Raw genomic sequence first — 21,329 nt, 5'->3', positions numbered from 1 at the left:
TTCCTTGGGGAACCAAAATGTAATATTCAAGCAAAAGACTCCTCTTTGGACTTTCTTCAACGGGACTCAGTACATTGTATTTTCTGAACGGTGTTTCAGGAATCTCAATCATCCCAGTGAAAAGAGAAAGAACACTATAAAATACAGGGGTAAAACACTGCTCTAGGTTATAAAATCTTCCGTGGAAGTAGAGAAATACTTTCATTAGAATAGGACAAACTGAAATCAAACTGAAATCTTTTTGGAACGTTTGGAAGGAAACAAAAAACGTGCTAGAAGAAGAACGAGATGATGAAGACTTTTTTTTTTCCTAAGAAGAGCACTTACTGACTTTAACAGACTGCTGAATTGTTGTTTGGAATGTTGACTTTTAAACAGAAAAGGAAAAAACTAACGAATTATCACATTTTTCTGATTTCATTTAGATCTACCCAGTTCATATCAGAAAGACTAAAATTATAATGTTAAAGACCCGAAAAAAATTCTACAATATTAGCAAGAATTTTTAAAAGTTTACATTCAGATATTAATAATTTTCCACATGTTATCTAAATTCTTAGTTCAAAATTCATCTGAGTATACTCCATTGTAAGTAAAAGGTCAAACCCATTAATACAATACAGTAGAAAACTCCCAACAGTTGTGAATTATTCGCACACTCTAAGCACTAATTGAAATGTCACTGTCGTATCCATTAATCCCAAAGCATCAAAGAATAAAGCTGGGGGAGGGTGATGAGCAAGAACATAAATCACAGGCATCACAGTGAGGCCTGGAATGTGCCTGTGATGGACCTTATGAATGAAACCACATCAGCAAAACAGTCTGACCAAAATCTTGTGTCACTCCTTTATTCCACAGACTGCAAAATGTGGTTTGTTGCAACACACTATTCTGACAAGCTTCCATAATTGTACTCAAACTACTCAAAGGGTTTCTGTTTCTGTGCAAAACCTTTTTTTTTTTTTTTCTAACATGCTTTAAAAGCTTTTCACATAGGAAGAAATGAAGTTCATTCCATTAGCACTTGTACAGCCCATGCTAGAAATTACACAGTGGTGGAAGAATGCGTTTTTCAGTTTTTAAGTTACTAGCTTTCTGAAACTTTCTTATTTTGGCCAAAGTTTTGGTATGCCCTGTCCATGCCATATACTCAGAATAACTGCTACATATGAAAAACGATGTCATCTTACAATTATATCGTATTATTTATTTTAAAATAATGAAATGTTATCATTTTAGACTAAATAAAACTCTACTAAGATTTCTTCACTAAATAAAGTTTCTGCTGTGCATCAACCAAAGATGGTAGACAGAATGGTAATAGAAATTAGGATAACACTAATCAGGGCACACGTCAACCTTGGCCTGAAAATAAAAAGGTCTGAAAACAACCCAAAGACCAGATGACAGCTGGAAACAGTGGAACTTCCCCCTTCTTTGCTGTGAACATACTGTGAAAGTCACCTGCAAGACTATCATGCATTTTATCCCCTGTACTGCTAGAAATCTCAGGGTGAAACAGGGCATTGGTCATCTACAGAGAGTAGTGAAGTACTGTGTTGTTCACAGCTGATATTTTAAATATTAGAACCAATTGGAATAATATTGTAATGGACAAGTTTTCTTCACTGTTACACTTATTTGTTCAGAAGGCACATGATGGTTTAGTGGCTGCATTAATTCACCTTGTTAAGATGAATGATTATGATGTCAGTATTATGAATACTGTATAATTTCTCTTTTAACAATTGGTATCTTTTTTACATCTAGGAAACTACACAAATGCACAAACACATTCCTATGTACCTACCTGAAAAGTACACTATTAAATTTGCAACATCAAGCATACTAAAAGTAAGAAAAGTCAAACCATGATCTGTTTGGTTAACTTGTACAAGCACGGAATTTTAATGTCACAATCACAAATATTCTATCAATTTGACCCTGAAAGGCCCTAAGGCTGGACAGTGAGGGACTGTCAGAAAGATGCCTGCTCTACTTGTTACTGAGTTCAGCTGGAATGTAACAAATAAGGCGGGAAGTATATGGTTAGAATGTCAAAAACACCCCTAAGTCTGTCTCTAGACTCCCACAAGAACCTTTCGTGATGCTAACCAAATTGCTTGAAATTAAATTTTCAGTTTCCCATAGGTGGCTTGTAATGGAGTAGTCACCAATTTTTTTCATGTATCCAAACTAAAAGCCTCAGGATCTGACTTGTATAACTGCCCCATTTTACAGCTGTCACCAAAATAATTGAGATCTATGCTTCAAATACATAACATAAAAGATACTTAAAAAAAAAAAAAAACCAAAAAAAAAAAAAAAAAAAAAACACCAACCAAAAACAGAGCAGAAGAATCTGAAAATACACATTGAAAAAAATCTCTAGTGAGCCTTTCCACTGTATCTCAGTCATCAACTATACAACCATCCCTAACACTTATTCTTGGAACTTCCTTCCTACAGATTAACAGCTCACCCGGAGCCATGAGCTCCATGCAAAGCATGAGGTAATTAATGCTGCCTTCAGTGCTGTATTGAACCAGTTTATAAAATAATTCTGTTACCATATTTTAAACAGTGACAGTAAAACAACATCTGTTGTTCACTAAATAAGTATTATTATTCTGCACAGTAAGACAGTAGCAGTTTTAGGAGTGAGGAAACCCCACATAACAGCACATTTAAAATCTGTATCATTATAGATGAACTCAAGAGGAAACATTAAAATTTCATAGACATTTGATCTTTTTTCCTTAACTGCTAAAACGTAATATTTATGTAGTAGTTTTGGGCAATTTTGTACTAAACTAAATCTTTACTGGATATAGTGATTATGATCCCATTAGGAGTAACAACAATGCATGTTTTAATTGAGATATTTTAGCTAAAAGAAAAGTTTCATTTAAAAAATTTCCCAGGAATGCCAACATACTTACTTATAAATACTTTTACAAGAAGATGTACTGGTATATGATTTTTAATAAAAGACAAAGTTTTAGTAGATTTTGGAAAAGGATCACTATATAGCTTACACTAAATAACTTTTTTCAATGTTAAGATCAATACAGATGGGAATATATACTTACATTCACACTGTATCACATCTAAATTAAACTGCTGAATTGCTCCCATGCTTATTTGTTTTAATTCACTGTCCAGTAGCATCTGCATTAGGGACATTGAAAGATGCTGGCAGGCTGACATGCAAGCTGTCTGGGCCACTTTTCCCTAGTAGAAAAAGCAACAAGTTTTACAATAGAAACAAATGATATGTCACTGAAGAACTGCTCATCTGATTTAATACACATTCTAAGTCTTAATGAGACAAAACTTAGATTAGAAGGAGAGAGATCACACTTCCTGTTATTTATTTGATCTATTAGATTTGTTTCTATTAGATCAAACAGAGAACTAGATTAAATAGGTGTTAAAGCAATTATTGGTATTTCTTCCAGCAATCCAACAGTCTTCATGAATACAAGGACATTTCCAAAACAATGACAATTAAAGTTGCTGAAGCATATGAACAGCTTTGTGGATTTATTTAAGTATTTTTAACCCAAACAGAATGAAAGCAAGGATGTAATGAAAATCAACATGCGGCATATTTTTAACAGTAGCAAATTAAATAAACTCCCAACTTTATATAAACCAAAATGATTGCAGTTAGTTGGAGCATTTCTTGTAAGAGCTTGCACTAATTGTTGGTAGTTTAACTGCTCAGATCCCATCTCGAAGTTTATTGCTAAATTACTTTAAAAATTCATGCTAATCCATTATCTCAGGTGCTTAATAAATCAGCGCTGCCAGTGATCAACTACTTACAAAATGAAATGTAGCCCTCTGCTGTACAAAATAGAAATATTTTCCCAATCACAGTCTAGATGGCAATATTGTTCTCCCCATCATCTATATGTAATTGAGGCAATTTTTCCAACATGAGACCAAAAATTAAAACACAAAGTCAGACATTAACCTGAATAAATTATTTAAAATTTAGTACAATAAAACTTAAATATAACAAAATTCTACCTTAAAGTTAAGAAAACCACTTGAGACCAGATACCAAACCAGATGGCACCATTCTATTCACAGCACTGCCATCTCTTAAAACAGAGTGATCTTGGGTGTCAAATGCTACTATATGAATCTCTGTAGTTTAATGTACTGAAACCACTCTTTTCAACTGATGTGTACGTTACAATGATATTGAAATAAAGGTAACAACACACACAAAAGAAATCATAGTAACACAACAGAGCTACTGGAGCACATGGCAACATTGTTTTACTTCTACCCATCAGTACAGTTATGTCACCTTTTTCTCTAAAGTAATGGTTCCCCAGCTGTTTTCTGCAAAGTCAGGTTGATCAATTCACTGTTGACTCCCAGAAACATATATAAATAATGAACAACTATAATGGACAGTTCACTGTCCCAAAAAGTTTGGAAAGTTCTGCTTCAGCATCTGAAGAGCCAGGTCTTGTCCTTAATAAGTCAACTTGCTAAGATTGAATTTTCATGTGTAGAAAATTTTCATAACAGAAAGCAAATTTGGCCCCAAATATTTCACACTTTAAAAATCCATTATTTGGTAAAAGGTAATTAAAATATAGTGACTACAATAGAAAGCCTTCAACTCTCCTCACATTCACACTGAAACATTAAATGGCTGTTGCTAATTGTTTCTAGCATTAGGAGACCTTGAACTGTAAAGAGCTTTTTATTAAAATGACATGTCAGTTTCTTAATTGAAAATCTCAGAAAAGCAAATAACATATTTGAGCAAAATAGATGAACTGACAACAAAGAATGTAGGAAACAATACAAGAACAGCATGCTCAAAAGTCTCCCAAACCCAACAGCAATTACACTGGGAGACATGCAGCTCTATTCCCCAAGCAGAACAATATCAATATGAATGGGGAGGGGGGGAAGAAGAAAAAAAGAATAGGCACAAACGGAAGGAAAAGGGGAGGTGAGAAGGGGACTAAATGGGCCACAGTTCATGTAATTACAGTGTAGTGCGTTTGAAATACTTAATGGAAATGTCATTTTGATTTAATGGAGCAACTAGTGCATCTCTGTTTAATGTACTGCTCCATCAAATCAGCTCCATGTCCTATTTATGCTGCCACTATAATGTAATAAAAGTTCAACCAGATTAATAGGTTGTCATGAAAAATTTTAACATTCAGTTTATTTCATACGGAAACAATATATACTCCTCTGTTATCTTAAATATATGACATGTTTATATTTCTAACAAGCATGTGTAGTTAATTTTTACATTCTGGCAAATATCAATAGTACTGGAGCACAAGATAATGGTTACAATACAGAAATGACACAGCTAAAGCCACTCGGACTTTAAATAAGTATCAATACATGTACATTTAATGTTGGTTTTGAAGTATCATAAAATGGAAACATCCTAACATATAAACTATTTCCAACTATGTAACTTGAACTACAGGCTTATTGTTCAAATGATACATCAACAAATACTACCAGTTCACTATACACAATGGATACTTACTAAAAATCACTTAATATTCTAAAATTCAGCGAAAAAAAGAAATCTACATATATTTATCAAAATGCTGAATTTTAACTAAGAGAAATGTGAACTATACTATGTTATCCTCTTCAAAATTCAGTGTTTCCCAGTTCAAATTACACTGGATGTATGATACCAAGAAAAGAATAAATTTAACATTTGTGTTTGAAAAATAGGATCTAGTTAAAAATTCATCTCCAAATTTCCAACGTCTACCACATCATCAATTCCTTGCCAATTTTTCATAAAGCATTTTGAAGAGGAAATATAAGGATTTGTGAACATAGCAATAACATTTATTTTTCAGGATTGAAGAAATATCAGTTAATTTTAAAACAGTCTTGATGTTTGGCTATTTTGCTTTTTTAAATTACTATTATTATTTAAGGGGGTGGGGGTGGCCATGGTTATCTAGCAATTAAATACCTATATTCAACAGCATGCAGAAATTCAGCAGGCTTCTCACATTTGCCCCAGTTGCCTCCCATTTGGAGACACTACTATTGTCTCTGCTGTGCCTATGCTAATTGCTCCTATCTACAAAACCTATTCTTCCACTCAGTCAGTGTAAAGTTTAGGAAACAAGGACCCTATTCTATACGCAAAAACACCTGCTAACAGTGTTAAAGGCAACTGTTTTTTCACCCAGCCTCCACATTTTGCTGAAATACAAGTTTGTAAAAAGAGAAAACCCTTAGACAAACTTCTTATATTTCAAAGGAGCTTGTAAAGAGAATCTGCTGACATATTAAATCCTTTTTTATAGGACCCAAAAGCTTTTCTCCTAAGAACAATTGTAGTAGAGACATTTGGCTCCTAGGAAATTCCCAAAGGGTCAGCCATATGCATCCTTCCACGGCACCTTCGCGGTGCTGCTTTCTAAAGCCCATGCTAGCTGTCTCAAAAGCAGCTTTCATCATTCACTATGGTGCCAGTCAATATGATTTATGGACTGCATTCAACAAAGTCAAAGCATATAGAATGAGAAATATGACTACAATCTGCTAATTTGTTTTGTATTGAGCCACTTAGGAGTCAAAGACCTGATGTCAGGCTGAGACCAGCAACACAATTAACCAGCCAGTGACAGATTCATCCATCCTCCCTGCCAGGCTATGCCAATCAAAGACAGCATGAAGCAGCAGTTGGAGAAGTCAGTAAGAAAACCCATTCTCTAAGTAGCCTGTGGAGGCTGTTGATTGACAGTTTTTGAATATAGCTGCAGAAAACCACCACCCCTTCACCCTCACTGCAAGCTGTGAAATTAGGCTTTTGCTGCCAATCACAGAAACAATAAAATAATACAAACTGCCATCCTCAGCATAAAAAGAAAATAACAAAACTTACCCCTTAAATCTAAGATGCTAAGGTGAAGAATTAATTTAGCAATATGAAATAACAAAATGCTATTCTTTCTGAAAATGCAAATAAATTAAACATACAAATTTTATCACTCAAGGTTAAAAACTCCAACTTTTGAACTAGTGATAGAATACAAGTATACTAAAAACATTAATGGAATTTTTACTAATCAAGTTTACTTCCAGTCTCTGCCCCAAATGTTACCAAAACAATTAAAAATACCTAACTAAAAGTAATTTGCAACTGTGTCTTTTCAATGACCACTCTTTTCCAACTTTGTATTGACAAGGCATATATCTAGAATAAAAATGCAGCTAATTCTAAACTTAGATTAAAACCACTTACATACAGACCACATAATTTCAAGTTAACTCATCTGGAAATACAAGGAAACGTTTTTCCTTAACTCTTTAAAATAAAACTAAAAATGGTAGTTCCTTAATAACAAATTTGATCATCCAATTTATTTCATGATATTAATGGCTGTATAATGAAACTTTAATTTGCTTTTTGATTCAAAGAATCTAATGGCACTAAAAACTGCAAGATTAACTTAAAATGAGACTTAAACATAATCCCAAAAGACTAAATTCTTGTGAGTTCAGAAAACAGAACCATTAAAAACTGCATTACTTTCCAATTATTACCAGAATTCCCAAAGCCACACAGCTTCTGTGTTCTACATTGCTGAAATTCTGCTAGCCCTCGATCAGGAAATAACCAGCAGCCTGAGATCTATACAATACTACCAGGAAATATTTCTACACAAAACACAGAGCTCATGACACCAGAGCTAATGCTTGACAGTTCACCAGCATGCTGAGTATTCAGATGATGGAAATGTTGATTGGAATGACCCACCATTGTCAGCTAGTCCAACCTTCTACTTGGAGCACTGTTGCCGACACTGCTTCAGGTCCTTTGACCTTTTTTCCTCTGGACCCTTCAAAGTTACTGAGGATGGGAATTCAGCAGCCTCTTTGTGCAATCTCCTTCAACACTGCACTACTCTCTTCAAGCACATTTTCCCTCTAATATCAAAGTTCCACCTCCCAAACTTCAACCTCTGACCACAACCACGTCTGAATTTGTCAGTCCAGCCAAGAAGTTTGGCTCCATCAGTTTTGTATCTGTTCTTCAAGAAGTTGTAGGCTGCCACTGGATCTTTCCTCAGCCTTCTCTTTAACTGACTAGATACTCCACCTCCCTACACCTCCACTAATAACTTGTGCTTTAGGCTCCAAACAACTTGGGAGCCTACTGCTAGATTAATTCTCCAGGTTTTAATAATTTAGTAATATTAACCTCATCACTTTCATTATCATGACAGTGCTTATGCCAAATCAAAATAAATTCCTCATATAAAGAAAAAATTACAATGTGAAAATAATCAGGGGATGGGAGAACTCTTAAATGCAATTCATCAGTTTCTTAAAAAAAAAATTTAAAAGCAAATAAAGAACACCAATACATACATTCCCTTGACCCCAGACAAATATAGCAGAGGACCGATGGAACTTTCACTGATTCTTTATTCAGCTTTATCACTCTATCCTAATTCTGTATGCATGTCTCATAGCTGGATTTTGATACCTGACCTCTCTTTCAAGAGGTCTCAGTCTCTAAGTTACCTCATTTGGGATGCAAGGCACACCCTATCAACCTTCTGCAAGGTTTTTAGGACTCCTGCTGTCTGTCCCAGTGTATGAAAGCCCAGTGTTAGTCATTAACCTGATCCCTGCATGCATCCACACAAGGTACACAGCAAGTTATCAGCAAAACAGAAAGGGTCTTTTTATTAAATGATTAAAAATTGAAGCAATAAGCCTGCAGGCAGTTCATAGTTTTTCTGTTCACATGCTTTTTCTTCATCTTGCATCTACTTACCGACATAGCTGCATGGTCATTGTTGTTATGCTGAGAAGGAAACCAGTAAGGCAGTCAAAACAAAAAAATTAAGATGTACTGTCAACTTCAAAAAAAAAAAAAAAAAAGAATAAAAAATTTGGTAGCAATAAAAGATAAGAAAAAGTGTACAAAAAGAACAATTATAGCTACATAATAGTATTTTTTTAAAACCTCTGAACTTATACAGTATTTTGTTGAAGTGTAACAAAGAGATTATCACTTAAATAATACTAATTTGGCAATGATGTGTTTTTCTGCAATAAAGAACTGTATGCCAAAATATCAAAGTAATAAACTTCAAAGTGTCTGTAGAAATGCCTTTCCAGAACTTTTCATTACAAGAAAGAATATACTCCAGAAGTCTTAGGTTAAAAAATAAATGCCATGCCATACCATTATGGCTTACAGAGGCTATCTGTATGTTATTAACATACTTTGTTCAAGCAAGATTTAAAATGGCTCAGGATAGTAAGAATCTAAATATAATACGACCCATTAATAAATTTTAACATAAAACTTATGGCTATATAACCGTAGGGTGGAAGAAAGCTGTTTTCTTTTCTGAAATTGCTTCTTAAGTACAGTAAACAAATACAGAGGAGAAAACTGATTTGCAAAACTTGAGAGGGAAAAAAAGCTTTGGAGACACAAGACATTTCCAATGATTCAACAGATATCAGACCCCAACTAACTTATGTCACTTTGTGTGCAGATTCAGTACAGTTCACGGTCTACGCAATTTAGAGTTCTAATATTCCAATGAAAATAATACAAATTGCATAAAACAGATATGCAACGTAAGATGCATTTTTGGAAAGTTATGTTTGCATTGGTACAGAAATACTTCAGCACAGCCCCACATAAAAGCACAAAGGGAGACACATCCCTGTGCATTTACACAGCTTATACATACAGCAAAAATAAAACAAGATTCTAATAAGAGGAACCCATGGACTGCAACAAAAAAAATTCTTAAAGAACGTATTATAACACTTCTACAGGCAGACTAGCGTTTGAAACAATACTAAAGAGAAAGTCAGTGACCCTGGAGTGTGACAACAAAGAACTACTGTGGCCAGCTAGTGTCCCTAGTCCTAGCCCAATGCCCTCTAACACAATTGGGTATGTAAAGGTAGAAGAGAAGACACCTCTCTATTTGTTCCACTCTTTTCCATACTAGAATCATGGTCAGTGTGCTAGGAATTTGTTCTTTGACTGTTAATTACAGGAAAGATTCTGATAACTATTTTGAGCAGTAGAATGTTTCTGCCAGCCATACAAAAATTATTATAGAAATGACACTGTGAGATAATTGGAATAATTCATTAATGAAAATTAATTCTAAAACTATTCCAAACCTTAATTACAGCAGGTGAAAAATCTAGCTCAGTTTATCACTCCAAAGCAATTACTATTTTTATGAGTTATAGAACCTGGTTCTGGGCTAATCTTGGAAAACACTTTTGCTAAAAATTTTCTCTTAACAAAAATAACTTACTAGTACAAATCTAACTAGAATCACCATAGTGTGCACACATTTTCATATAAACTCCACAGCTTACACACAACATTCACAGGACGGTATGTTTCTACAATTGGCCAAGACAGGACAGGGAACAAGATGCAGGATAAGTAAAAAATTACAAGAAACCTCTTCCACAGCAGACTATTTGTCCATACAGTTCTACATCCTGCCTGTTACCTGACCAGAGTCTGAAATTACAAAATAACCTCTCTACAGAGACTAGCTTTCTCCAAAGGCTGACTTCTATACCTTCCACACTTTTTAAGTCCTAATGCCACAGCTGCTTCTTTGCATTCCCTTAACACATTACTTCATCTGTGGCTCATTTCTGAACAGCCATTTAGCAACATACATTCATGACAGACTTCTGTACATCCTGCTCTACAAACTTCACATCCCTTAACTGCCATATGCATATGGCCACTGAGGAGCAGTGCCATTTGTTCACACTGCTTTGTATACTAAGTTACAATGAATTACACTATCTAACAAACTTGCTATTCTTTATCAAAAAACGCTCCACTGATTTGGCACAGAAGCACATGCCTCACATGACATGTTCACATCAGTATCACATGATCCATTTGGAGTGGCCTTTGTCTTTGAGTCAGTTAAAAGAACAGGAGACAGAAGAATCACAGCCTCTGTGTAATATCTGGAAGACAAAATCAGCCTGCTATGCCAGCAACTTCAACATCTTGCTGTGCACATAAAGAAAGTATATGCATTGAGGACTTATTCTTTCCAAGCACTGCAGGCGGGCAAAGCACTCACACATCAGTGTGACTGTAACAACCAACCACAAGCAGATAAAAAGCAGATGTAGCTTGAATTACTCACTGAAGTTACTCCAGAACTATAAAGCTATAAACCATTATGATGGTAAGCCAAACTAGAAACAGTCTTTTTTATCTGAAAGCAAGGGGAAATAAGACAACAGAACATAACAATTCATACATAAGACAGGTTAACAGTACCCTTTTCCCTGGGACAAAATAACACAGGATATTTGAATATGAACAAGGATTCATTCAATGAAGCTCTGTTAACTAGAATCAAATAACTTTTTATGATCAAAAATATTTAGCTAAAAACCTTGAAGAATACAAGACCTCCACAATCTTATGCACAAATGTAGGATTTACACCAATTCTGCATTTTTTTGAACCAATGCACGTGCACACAAAACCGACATGGTATACCAAAAAGGCTCTAGAAAACTGCATGAGTTCTTACACTATTTGTAAATCAGTTGCTGGTAACAATATTTAGACTAAAGTATTTGAAAGTATTTTCTAAGTGTTCTGATGGGTAAGCTCCACAAACAGACTGATATACATTTGGCAATATTTCTGTGCTAAGAAAAACTTAAAAGTACATCTGTAAGTATGTGCACAAATCAAAAACCAGAACCTTTTGTTCAAACCTTACTGTTTTAAAATAAAATGATGATCAAATAGTTTGAAATTAAACTTAATTTTGAGCACTTACAGGTAAATGAGTGAAAACTTGAAACGTGCTTCTTAAAAAGTTAATTAGGTCCATTAAGTATCCACTGGCTCTTCCATCTGACTCAGACATTGTCCAATCATAATCAGCAATCTGAATAAATTCATCTATTTTTTGGTTAAGTTTTGTATATATTTCTCCTTCTGCAGCATGCCTTGCATCCTGAAAAAAAAAATGTGCAATATATGTCAGAATTCTAAAATATTATTAAATGCAGATAAAATCATATCCATCAACAAAACTGAAGTCTTGTGTTTTTCTTAGATTAAAAAATACTTTATTGAAATTGGTACTTTAATGTCTGTCTTACATCTGAGGCTGTGGTTTTTTAAACACTCCTATAATGCATACTATGAGTGTTCATAACACTGAGTGTTTACAGAATAATCAAAAGTTTTCAGACAAATTAAGTTAATTTGAAAACAAAGCAAATTGTTTACTTTCTTCACAACAACCACCTTTAATTCTACCTTACAAATTTATCAACCCTGACACAAAGTTGTTTTTTCTTTTACAAAGAAAATAGTAAAAGAACCTAATAATTTTTTCTTTTATGGACAGAGGTCAAAGAATCATATGATTTTTATGTAATTGCTGTCTTAAAGCTGCACATCTGAAGAACAGTCATAATTTTTCATCCTCCTTTAAATATCCTGATCATCACATACTGTGATGCAGAGCACTCCCCTTCTTGATCCTGCTTTTGTTCTGCCACACTCTGGATTCTGCTTTTTGGAACAGCCAAGTCCTGCCTTTGCTGTGAGCTGAGTTTACAATGCTGTCTCTGCCTCGTTTGTACAAGGGACATCCTCAGAGATCCAAAGGGATCTGTGTGCAGATGCTTGTGTGTGTGCTGCTGAAAAGTTGTGCTTATGCCAGCCTGGAGTTTAAAGGTATTGAGTATCTTTCCAGTTTGGGCTCAACATAAAATTTTCTTAATTGATATGGAGAAATAATTCAAGTACGACATCTGATTTAAACTAAATGGATCAGTTGCTTAAGGTTTTTACAGGGTTAAAATAGCCTGGCTATACTGAAGTAACCAAAAAGCAGATGAAACTCCCATCGCTACTTTCCTCTAGATGAAAGCAATCCAAGAAAAATGGCATTGAAAAAAGCATGAATAAGAAATGCAAAAAGAAAAAATAAAAATATTCACATTTATCTGAGCTTAAAGGTGTCCTCACATTGAGTGTGCCAAATTTAGTCTAATCAGGCCCTAGGCTGAGAGGCACTTCAGGAGTAAGCAAGAAAGTATGTGGCCCTGCCATAAATAAATATCAAAATATGATTCCCTAAAAATAGCATTTTTACTGTCAAGCCAACTTGAGAAAGGCTCCACTGAACACTTCTCCAAATCCAACATGCAAGAATCTGGCAAACTGTCATCATGTCAAAGGAGTATGTGGATATCCACAATTTTGTAGATGTCAATGATTAAGAAAGTTTCAATTAAAGTCAAGTCTACATTTAAAGTTCCTAATTAACAACGAAACTTCAGTTGCAACAATTTGTAATGACGAGACTTGCAAATATATCTGCCTAGGCTTAGAGCAAAATTTCTCCAATTTTTTTTTGTTTGGGTTTGGATTATTTTTTTTTTTTAATCTACATCATTCACAGAGTGGTTGTATCAGCTTTAACAATTAAAATTATTTTCTGGCAATGGCAAGACTAGTCCTTCTCTTCTGGTTTTGTCTTGCGTTTAAAAAAAATAGTGTAGATGTAAAAGCTCATCTCATGGAAAGTAAACGTGACTGATGCTGCTAATAAAAGGAAATTTTTGACCATTCTGAAAGAATTGAGGTGATACAATTTGCCACCAGGAGATAGATGAATTTAATAACAGTAGAACATACCAAACTCTGTGAGGGCCCAGTTGGGGAACTGTGAGCAGTTTTTCATTACAATAGAAAGGGAAAAAAAGAGGGATTAACAAGGAAAGAATTTTCTACTATAATTGGAGAATGTTGTGCTAACAGGTTCTGCAGCCAAGCAGACAGGAGAGAAACCACATACACAAAAACCCCTTCTGTTTGTCAGCATTTATCCCATATTTTTCCAAAATGCAAACTCACTAAGAACAGACTATTGAATCCCTCCAACAGAACTCAGTTTGTAGGAGTATTAAACATAACTGCGAAACAGCATAAGCAATCTACAAAAAATATAAAACAACTTGCAAATGCGCGTATTAAATGAAATTCAAGGATAAAGAATATCTCACTTCTTACTGAAATAAAAGACTACGGCTGTGTTAAGTGGTTTTGAATGCATGTTTGATTGGTAAAAAGATAATGAATTGCCCTTAGAGGTAAATAGCTACAGATACACAAATTCCAAGACACACATGCACTACTGGTACGCAACAAGCAAACTAGGCCCCCTAGACCAAACCCAATAAAACTGCTGGGAGGGCAATGGTAACCAAGTACGGCTGCTAGGCCACCACCCTTCTGCCTTGCCTTATGCACTAAATCCTTAGCAAAACAAGCAACAGCTAGTGGGAGAATCATTAGCTATCAACTGGAAATATGAAGTGTCTTGCAATTATTCCACCTCACCCACCTTTTAACGTCTATGCCAGAAGGTATATTACAGGAGGATAGGCCACATATTGCATCAAAAGATAAAATGAATTGCAGAAAACAGAACTTTCTCAATAGGATTAATTCTCTTTATCCCATAAATACGAGAAATCACTCTCCTTTGTTTCAGCGTACATGGAAAAAATGCCAAATACCTAAAGTTCAAGTTGCAGCTGCTGTAGAATCCCTGATGACTTTTACTTTTGTTTTGCAGTTTAAATTCTAAAAGTATCATAGAATAATTTTAATTTGAGCACTAGTTCCTAATACTTCTTTTATACTAATACTTACACCCTTTGAAAATACATCACAAAATAATTCTACTGTAGAGTAAAAAATAGATACAACATTTTAGATTAAGGTAGCTGTTTTATTTTATTCCATTCAGAAAAAGGGAGAAGTTACACAAACTGAAGCTTAATCTATTAAAAAATTCTGGTAAAGTTAAGCTATGACTGCCATTTCACAACTTAATAAAAAATGCACTTGAAAGACAGTATTGAGGCTTCTCACATACTGACATATTCCAGATCATGCTAATAACATAAAAATCCACTGTTTATCTGCTCAGTGTCACAACTGCATGCTTAAGAGTTCAGAATTATTTTAGAGACAAAGATGAGAAGCAGCTTTGCTCTCACCCTTCTTGTTTTAAAATGCTTAATTTACATAACTTTTCAGACATAGTCATATAATGGATGAGATATACCATACCTTAAATGTAGAAAGTCCATAAAGTCTTGCAGTGTGAACAGTCAATTGTGAAATATTTGTAATGTTAGATATAAAATCCTCAAGGTATTTACAGGCTTGCTCCAAGTGTGTTGTGTTTATGATGATTTGAACAAGCTACAAGAGACAAAAAATTCTTGTAAAAATCTTTTTATATCACCTATTGTCATTTAATTTTGTAGATGGTTCCTTCTTTCAGCAACAATGCTAATAGAAATTAATTTCAGTATTTTAGGTTACCACCTATTTCCTGGTAGTTTTTAAGTTTGCTTTCAAATACCACTAAGGAGTAATAATATGGTTTAAATACAAATTACGCCATTTCAAAAACAAAGATTTCAGACACCTACCCAGTGAAATAAATACAACTGATAGTTTAGAATTAAAAAATGGAAAACAAAGGAAAATATATTGCTGAAATAATATCACTAATTTGTGCCATTTGATTTTTTAAAATTTACTGCTCTTAAGAAGTCCCAACACTGTCTGCAGAATGATGCATTCAGATATACCTTATATCCCACTCCACTCTATTTTTTATAGAAAGAAAGAGAAACTCAACATTAGTGGTACTAACTGCTAGATAGAACACACAAATCATATTCTGCATGTAAAAAAATGTAGATGTCTTTGGCTTATTTCCTGCAACTCTCTGTTTATCATAAAAACCACAAAACTCTTTCATTGTCATGTTTCCCTCAAAAGGAATCCCTGGTCCCAGCTAGACCCAACACTGTATTGTTCTTATGTATGTAACAGATATTGATGCTTTTTATACTTATTTTTAATTGTTAAGCAAACACTACTTGATTTTTCATACTGTGGTGTCAATATCTGTGTATCTACATTTACAAAAATAGTTTTAGCATGGATTGTTTAAAAACCCATAGTTTTGAATATGTGTTTCAAAACTTACCTCTGTTAAACCTATATGAGGTTTTTTAATTAGGTTCTGTAAACAACTACTTAGAGTTCTTGTAAGCAGCAAATTTGTAGATTTTCTGAGCATATCATCTATTTCTGTTGAACTGAAAAAAAAATTATAATTATGCTCTATGTAGCAATACTTTGACAGCAATACTTAGTAATTTAATTTCTTCCCTGCAAAGGGAACTTTCAATGCTAAGAATTCTCTATGTGCATTTAAATTCTGGTTGCTCCAAGTTTTTCTGTTGTCTAGCAGATAGAACACCTCTTTCACCTACCAAATTATCCATTAACATTTCAACACTGAAGCAAAATCTGTTATTTTTAGTTTTTGGACATGTTTATTGACACAGATGTTCGTAAAGAGTAATTTGTGGGTTTTAATGAGTTACTAAGGAGGTCAACATGTGCTCATTAGTACGTGTAAATTATAAACAGTATCAATTAAGAACGTGTGAAAGGGAGTAATTTACATCTTTAACAGTGCAGAAGTGGGTGACAAGGCCACAAATACCTTCCAGATTTCAGATCTCTGAATCCTGTTTTATGCAATTAAAACTAAGCTTTTGAAGACCAGAAGAGGAAAGGAAATGGGTGAGTTGTGATGTTTTCCATCAGAAAAAGGTGGGATAGGAGAGGGAATGAACGTGCAGACATCACTTTGTTGCAGGAGAAATCATTGCTAAGGGAATTCAAAGCACTGAGTAGGGAAACACTAGGAAGTAATCAGGGATACTAAACAATTACTTCTGAAATGGTCAGTATCAAAGTATTCTTTTCAATCTTCACATGCTTTGTTAAATAAATAAATTCTCTAGATTATTCAGACCAGTCAATATGGTTTGAAGAACTCCAGCAATGTTTTAAACTGCTTACCACACCAAGCTATGCTCACTGATGCACATATTATATAGTGTGTATATATATATATATATATATATATATATATCCACATATGGATAAAATATGCTACAGCACTGGGAATCATAGATTAAATATATATGAAGAATTACATTTGTAAATTATGAAACAAGCACAGCAAGCAAGCACACAAGAAAGTGCATTTTCATTTTAGTATATATATATATATATATATATATATTTTATATATATACATATATATATATATATATATTTTAGGTCACCTGAAAGTTACAAGCTACTTTACAGCCACATTCCTGACAGTTCAAGCTTACCTGCGATGAAGTGACTCTGAAAACTTAAGGCTTGCATAAATAAATTCCTTCACCTGCATGTAAATTTGAGGCACTGACTGAGACATTGGAAGCTTCTTTGGAAAGGATTGCTGAGGAAATAAGAGATCATACTGATTCCAACAAGAACTTGGTACTAAACACAACAACTAGAAAGCCACTTAAGATTATCAACATTTTAATCTATCTAAACCTTTTCCGATTTTCCTCAAATACAAAGCTGCATGTGTTGAGCTGACTTCTACATCTGTTTAAATAGCTTGTAAGCAGAATAGTATTTTATCACCTCTTTCAATTACAATAAAGTTTGGAGATTTTATGTAATTCAAGATGCCTCTGCAGAAAGCAATTTACAAACATACATTAAAAAACAGGTCTCAAACTGCTTTTAATCTGAATGAACAAGATAGAAGTAGCTGAGATAAGAAGTTCAAAAATACAATTTTTTTTTTCCCAAACAAAACAGTGCAAAAAAAAAAAGGTATGAGAAGTCCAACACTTCTGGGATTCTCAAAGTATCTTGAGAATGCTTAGACTATTTTTTAAGGTTCACAAAACCAAGGCACTTTGAATTATTTTCAGGAATTTGGATTAACATGTGGGAAATAGTAGTAAGTTTATAATAATAAAATCATGCTTCTTACTTCGATTTTAAAGCTGATACTGTATTGGGGAGAACAAAAGTGAATAAATTCAATTAAATCTACACAGACTAAATAGGTATTTCTGCACTGAACACGTAATTTTTGACACAAAAAATTATTTTTCTGTTTATGACTAATGCATGAGAAAAATAATCAACAACATCCATGAATAATTCAATTTGTCTTTAGGAAAAAGACAACCATCAACAACAGCCAAAGCTTTGTAGTAATCATACATGCATATATAGCAGATAAAACTATTTAGTTCAAAATAAATATCTCCAGTTTATTAGCAAAATATGCCATGCTAAATATATCCAGGGTATAGTATACTTCCAATACTGTAATAGATTACCATTCTATTTAACTTATTTTAGTACTATAATGGCTAAGTAATTTAATTTGATGGAGGAATGCATCCAGAAAGCACTCTGGAATCTCATTCAAAAATCAGCATAAAAACCTCCTTTAATTTTTCATCTTCATTACAACACTGTATTAATGACAAGCAGCTGTTACAATTGCTGGCAAATCCCTGCTGAACCACAGAATTAAAATAGCTTTTCACTTTTGCAGGTATCTGCAGCAATGGATCTTGTATAAAACAGCTTCCCCCTACAGCAGTTACTCCCACTGGCATGTGGTTCTTAGACTTAGTGCCCCACTACATCATGAGCCTCTTATTTCTTCACAGGTATTTCTAAAATTATACTTGAATAGCAGTACAGGTTAATTACCTTTCTGTGAAGAGAATCTGTAGTGAAAGAATGGCTGAGGCTACAAAAGGACATCCTACTGCAGTGCTATTACAGCAGAATTATTCACAGTCCCTTCATGTTTATTTTGCCCCACATGCTCAAACATAAATATTTAAATTTAAAAGGGAAATACAGAAAACATTGTCTCTAACCAATCTCTATTTTTGCAATACAACAGTGTATACTGAATAATTAAACATGAGTTGCAACAAAATTTAGCTAAAGAGAGGTTGCATTATAATTACATAAGGACTTTATCAATTAAACTCTATTACTAATTTGTTTACAAAACAATGGGTTTCATTATTCACTCAAACATCTGAGCAAATAACCTTTCATTTTCATATTTATTTATGTCTAGATAATTACACACAGAGAAGGTGATTAAGCCTCTTAATCGACCTAGCTTTTCAAATTTTAATTGTTTTTTAATTATAGAAATCATTACTGTCCCCAGTGTCTTCAACTGGATTTCCACAAAATTTAAAAGCTTTCCTTACCTTATCAAGTTCTGGATCTTGAAAAGGAAATTTGCTTATAACAATTCTGTATTCCTCTTCATTTGCTACAGGGATAGGGCTGTAGTTGTCTGCTTCAAAAATATCCCTGGTGAAAGTGAAGTGAAAAAAATTTGGACATGTAACATATAGTATTTTCTGGTGTTAAAATGTGTAAATAAATATAAATTTTACCACCACACTTAGGTCTGCATCTTCAAAAAGTTTTAAGAACTTTACACATCCCAAGTATTTTTGATTACTTTGGAACTACTTCATATATCTTAACTCTTTACAGTATGTCTCATCAGAGAGGAAAAAAATACCCAGAAGTGTTTTTATATGTGCTTAATACAGCAAAGGAACATTAGAGCAACTAATCCAGTCCAGAATAAACCATAATATACCTGTTGATTAAGGAAACCTGCACTTTTCCTGTACTAAAGCTGATATTCAGAGTGTCTCACTTTGGCACCAGAACTACATATGGTCAACGGAGATGACCGAAAGAACTTCAAGCAGGATATGGCCAGAGCATTGTTTGGGCACCCTCTGCACTTCTGTACTGGTCAGACGTCTATAACAGAAGCACAGGGAACTGGAGAAGCTTAAGTGGTCAATTTAATATTAAGGTTTTCTGTAATAAAACATTTTATGGCAAACAATTTGTGCACATTGAGACATCACACCCTATCTGCAAATAGGCTTTGGAGGTCAGTCTCAGGCTGACTGACGTATTCCTGGGTTTTGATTTTTTTCAATCAAATTATCCCAAGGAACTGGTGGAAAACGTCCTTCATTAAAAAAAAAAAAACATGAAGACATAGTGGCAATGTCAGTAGTTTGTCAGGCAGATATGCATATCAGCCAACAGTAGCTATTAAGACAACCTAAATTAGGAAACTAAAGCCCTACTGCAATAACCTGGAATTATCAAGTTCCTAAAGAAGAGAAACAGGTATCTCTCCCCTGCTTGTTTCTCCAATAATGTCCCTTTGGAGATTTTCCCTCTTTCCACTAACTACAGAAGCAGTACTTGATGTCTCTTCTTCTAATTAGTAGTTACATGTGATGAATATCTTAGTCCTAACCAACCTGAAATTCATACACAACACCTGAGTTAACAAATTCTTTCTGAATTACATAATAAAAACTTGAGCTCAGACAAAAACAATAGATGGCACAAAAAACAAAAGGCACAACTATTTTGGTATACTAACCTGAACAATCCAGACCACTTTTTAAGAAGTGTTTCATTGTATTGGTCTCTTATTTCAAATAAAAGATCAAATAATCGGTTCACAGGAAAACCATAGCCCTAAAGGATGAAAATGAAGAGGGGATAGTTCAAGAACCAAAACACTCAATTCCTATCACAGCACTTTAGAAGTCTGAGGTAAGACTTATATTCAATCTTACCATTTCTATAACACAAATTATAGTACTTTTAGCACACTACTGTGTGCTGATTTATTAAAATTTTACCAAATTATTTATCCTATGCATTGGGAAATTTGCCCCATTTCACCTTGTTTGTTAAAAACTGCAAGAATACTTTCCAATGATGTTCACTTAGTCTTTCAGCTAAACAGTTAATGACAACTGGAATGCTATTCACAAAACTAACATTAATTTTGCACAGATATGAATAACTGATGCTTGCAGGATAGCCCAGAACATATATGTTCAGTTGATAATACTGAAAATGAGGACCTAAGGCAAGAAATACTTTTTTTTTTAATACTACTGTGCAATTTTGGGTTTGATTTGTATATATGATTCAGGAAAGTATGGACATTGCACTCACTTAAAGTTAAAATCTGACTACAAGAATTTCAGGTAAATTAATAATACAGTATGTACCTGCAAAGTATCAGCAAATACTACAATGAGATTCTTCAGTTCCAGAACAAGGTCAGGATCGCTGCAATATGACTGAAAGTGAGAAATTCTGGTTTTAATGAAAGGATTTAAAATATGGGACATATATTTTCCAAGAATAGTACCACAGGTTAAACTCTCCAGCCTTAGTGAAAAACAACTTGGACTTGTTTGTCTTTACTTAGTCTAGCCACATGAAAGTATTTGTTAAATTT

At 34.0% G+C, this 21,329-nt stretch overlaps 1 protein-coding gene across 4 annotated transcripts in view; it reads right to left on the bottom strand.

Moving 5' to 3' along the window:
• Positions 1-21,329, bottom strand: part of EXOC6 (exocyst complex component 6) — an 89,049-nt gene that overhangs the window by 29,112 nt on the left and 38,608 nt on the right. For 3 of the 4 annotated variants that reach the window (XM_053948956.1, XM_053948955.1, XM_053948954.1), the window contains exons 12-19: positions 21,097-21,168; positions 20,454-20,551; positions 19,237-19,342; positions 17,317-17,426; positions 16,110-16,221; positions 15,176-15,310; positions 11,856-12,035; positions 3,096-3,237 (exon numbers count right to left, since the gene is read on the bottom strand). In XM_053948956.1, coding sequence (XP_053804931.1) covers positions 3,096-3,237; positions 11,856-12,035; positions 15,176-15,310; positions 16,110-16,221; positions 17,317-17,426; positions 19,237-19,342; positions 20,454-20,551; positions 21,097-21,168 — 955 coding nt within the window. Of the gene's footprint in view, positions 1-3,095; positions 3,238-8,818; positions 8,849-11,855; positions 12,036-15,175; positions 15,311-16,109; positions 16,222-17,316; positions 17,427-19,236; positions 19,343-20,453; positions 20,552-21,096; positions 21,169-21,329 lie in introns of all 4 variants that reach the window. The other variant, XM_053948952.1, reaches the window with a different exon arrangement.

The sequence above is a fragment of the Vidua chalybeata genome, chromosome 8 (genome assembly GCF_026979565.1).
Source record: "Vidua chalybeata isolate OUT-0048 chromosome 8, bVidCha1 merged haplotype, whole genome shotgun sequence".
NCBI classification, from domain to species: domain Eukaryota; kingdom Metazoa; phylum Chordata; class Aves; order Passeriformes; family Viduidae; genus Vidua; species Vidua chalybeata.
The sequence above is the reverse complement of the archived record's forward strand: the minus strand, read 5'-3'. Positions and strand labels throughout refer to the sequence as shown.